At 47.1% G+C, this 1,368-nt stretch overlaps 1 protein-coding gene across 1 annotated transcript; it reads right to left on the reverse strand.

Moving 5' to 3' along the window:
- Positions 1 to 491: 491 nt before the first annotated feature.
- cldnh (claudin h) lies at positions 492 to 1,368 on the reverse strand. The gene has a single exon (XM_012852797.3). It carries the CDS (start codon positions 1,227 to 1,229, stop codon positions 579 to 581), a length of 651 nt encoding a protein of 216 aa, XP_012708251.2. The 5' UTR covers positions 1,230 to 1,368; the 3' UTR covers positions 492 to 578.

Genomic DNA, 1,368 nt, shown 5'->3' on the forward strand with positions numbered 1-1,368 from the left:
CATACTGAAACTATAATGGTCATCTTAGTGACCCATCTTTAGTTTCAGTCTCACTGAAACCCTCTTAAGCAAATATTACATGCAAAACACACACAGAGACGCACACACGGAACAATCACGCAAACAAATCCATGTAAAACGAGACCCGGCTCTTCCTTGTCATTGTCGGTGGCATGACACACGATGTTTTATTGCCAAGTTTCAGTGTAACACAACACTATGCCGCCAGCCTACGTCCTACAGGTGTAAATGTTTGTATTAAACCAGAGTTGCTATTTTTTTTTTACCTAAACAAGTCAAAACATTATAGTTATTTTAGCAGAAAACAAACTCTTAGGCTCTTATTCTGTTCATTCCTAATAAACCAAGAGGATGTAAATTAACATGTTGACCAGAAAGACAGGATAAAGATCAATATTTGCACAAAATCTTCATTTCGGAGTCTTTTATAGGGGCTTACCCTGTTGTTTTAGACAGCAACGAACAAGCAAAACACATCCACACAAACACAGAAGTACAATAAATACTCAAACTACTTTCCATGTGAATTTCCCCGACACTTTCACCGGCAGGGTGGTTTAAACATAGTCTTTTTTGTCGTACCCTGCAGTAGCACTGACGCTGCGTGGGGCAGAGTACGCCATCCGAGGTGCTTTGTACTTCTTCTCTTTGGGCGGGCAGCTGGTGCAGAGCATGGCCCCTCCAATCAGGCACAGGGCGGCTGAAGCCCAACCGATGTAGAGGGATGCCCCAATCTCTCTTTTCTGAGCATTGATCACCAGAGGGTTGTAGAAGTCCCGGATGATGACGCTGGCAGACCAAGACACAGGGATCAGGACCAAAAGGCCTGCGAGGACGAAGAAAATCCCCGAGATGATCATCACTTTTGCCTTGGCTCCCTCGTCTTCGATGCAGTTGGTGCACTTGGCTCCGACGATGGAGATCATGATCCCGAGCACCCCGAGGATAATCGCGATGATCAGCATTGCCCTGGATGCTTGCAGTTCCTGAGGCAAGGCTAGCATGGAGTCGTAGGACTTGCACTGCATCTGACCCGTACTCTGGGTGACACAGTTCATCCACAACCCCTCCCAGATGGTCTGAGCAGTGATAATGTTGGGGCCGATGAACGCCGTCACCTTCCACATGGGGAGGGCACACGTCACTATCGCAATAATGAATCCAATGAATCCAAGGGCGATGCCCACGATCTCCAAACCCATCGACATGTTGGCTGAATCTTCACAAAGAGTCCACGGAGTATTCAGCAAACAAAGGCTTTTAGATCACGGCAAAGACTGCCCTGCTTTGTTATTCAGCTGAGGTGGAGCACCTGTGAGAGCGGTGTGATGTAGCTGAAGGATGCTG

This window comes from Fundulus heteroclitus, chromosome 11 (genome assembly GCF_011125445.2).
Source record: "Fundulus heteroclitus isolate FHET01 chromosome 11, MU-UCD_Fhet_4.1, whole genome shotgun sequence".
NCBI classification, from domain to species: Eukaryota; Metazoa; Chordata; class Actinopteri; order Cyprinodontiformes; family Fundulidae; genus Fundulus; species Fundulus heteroclitus.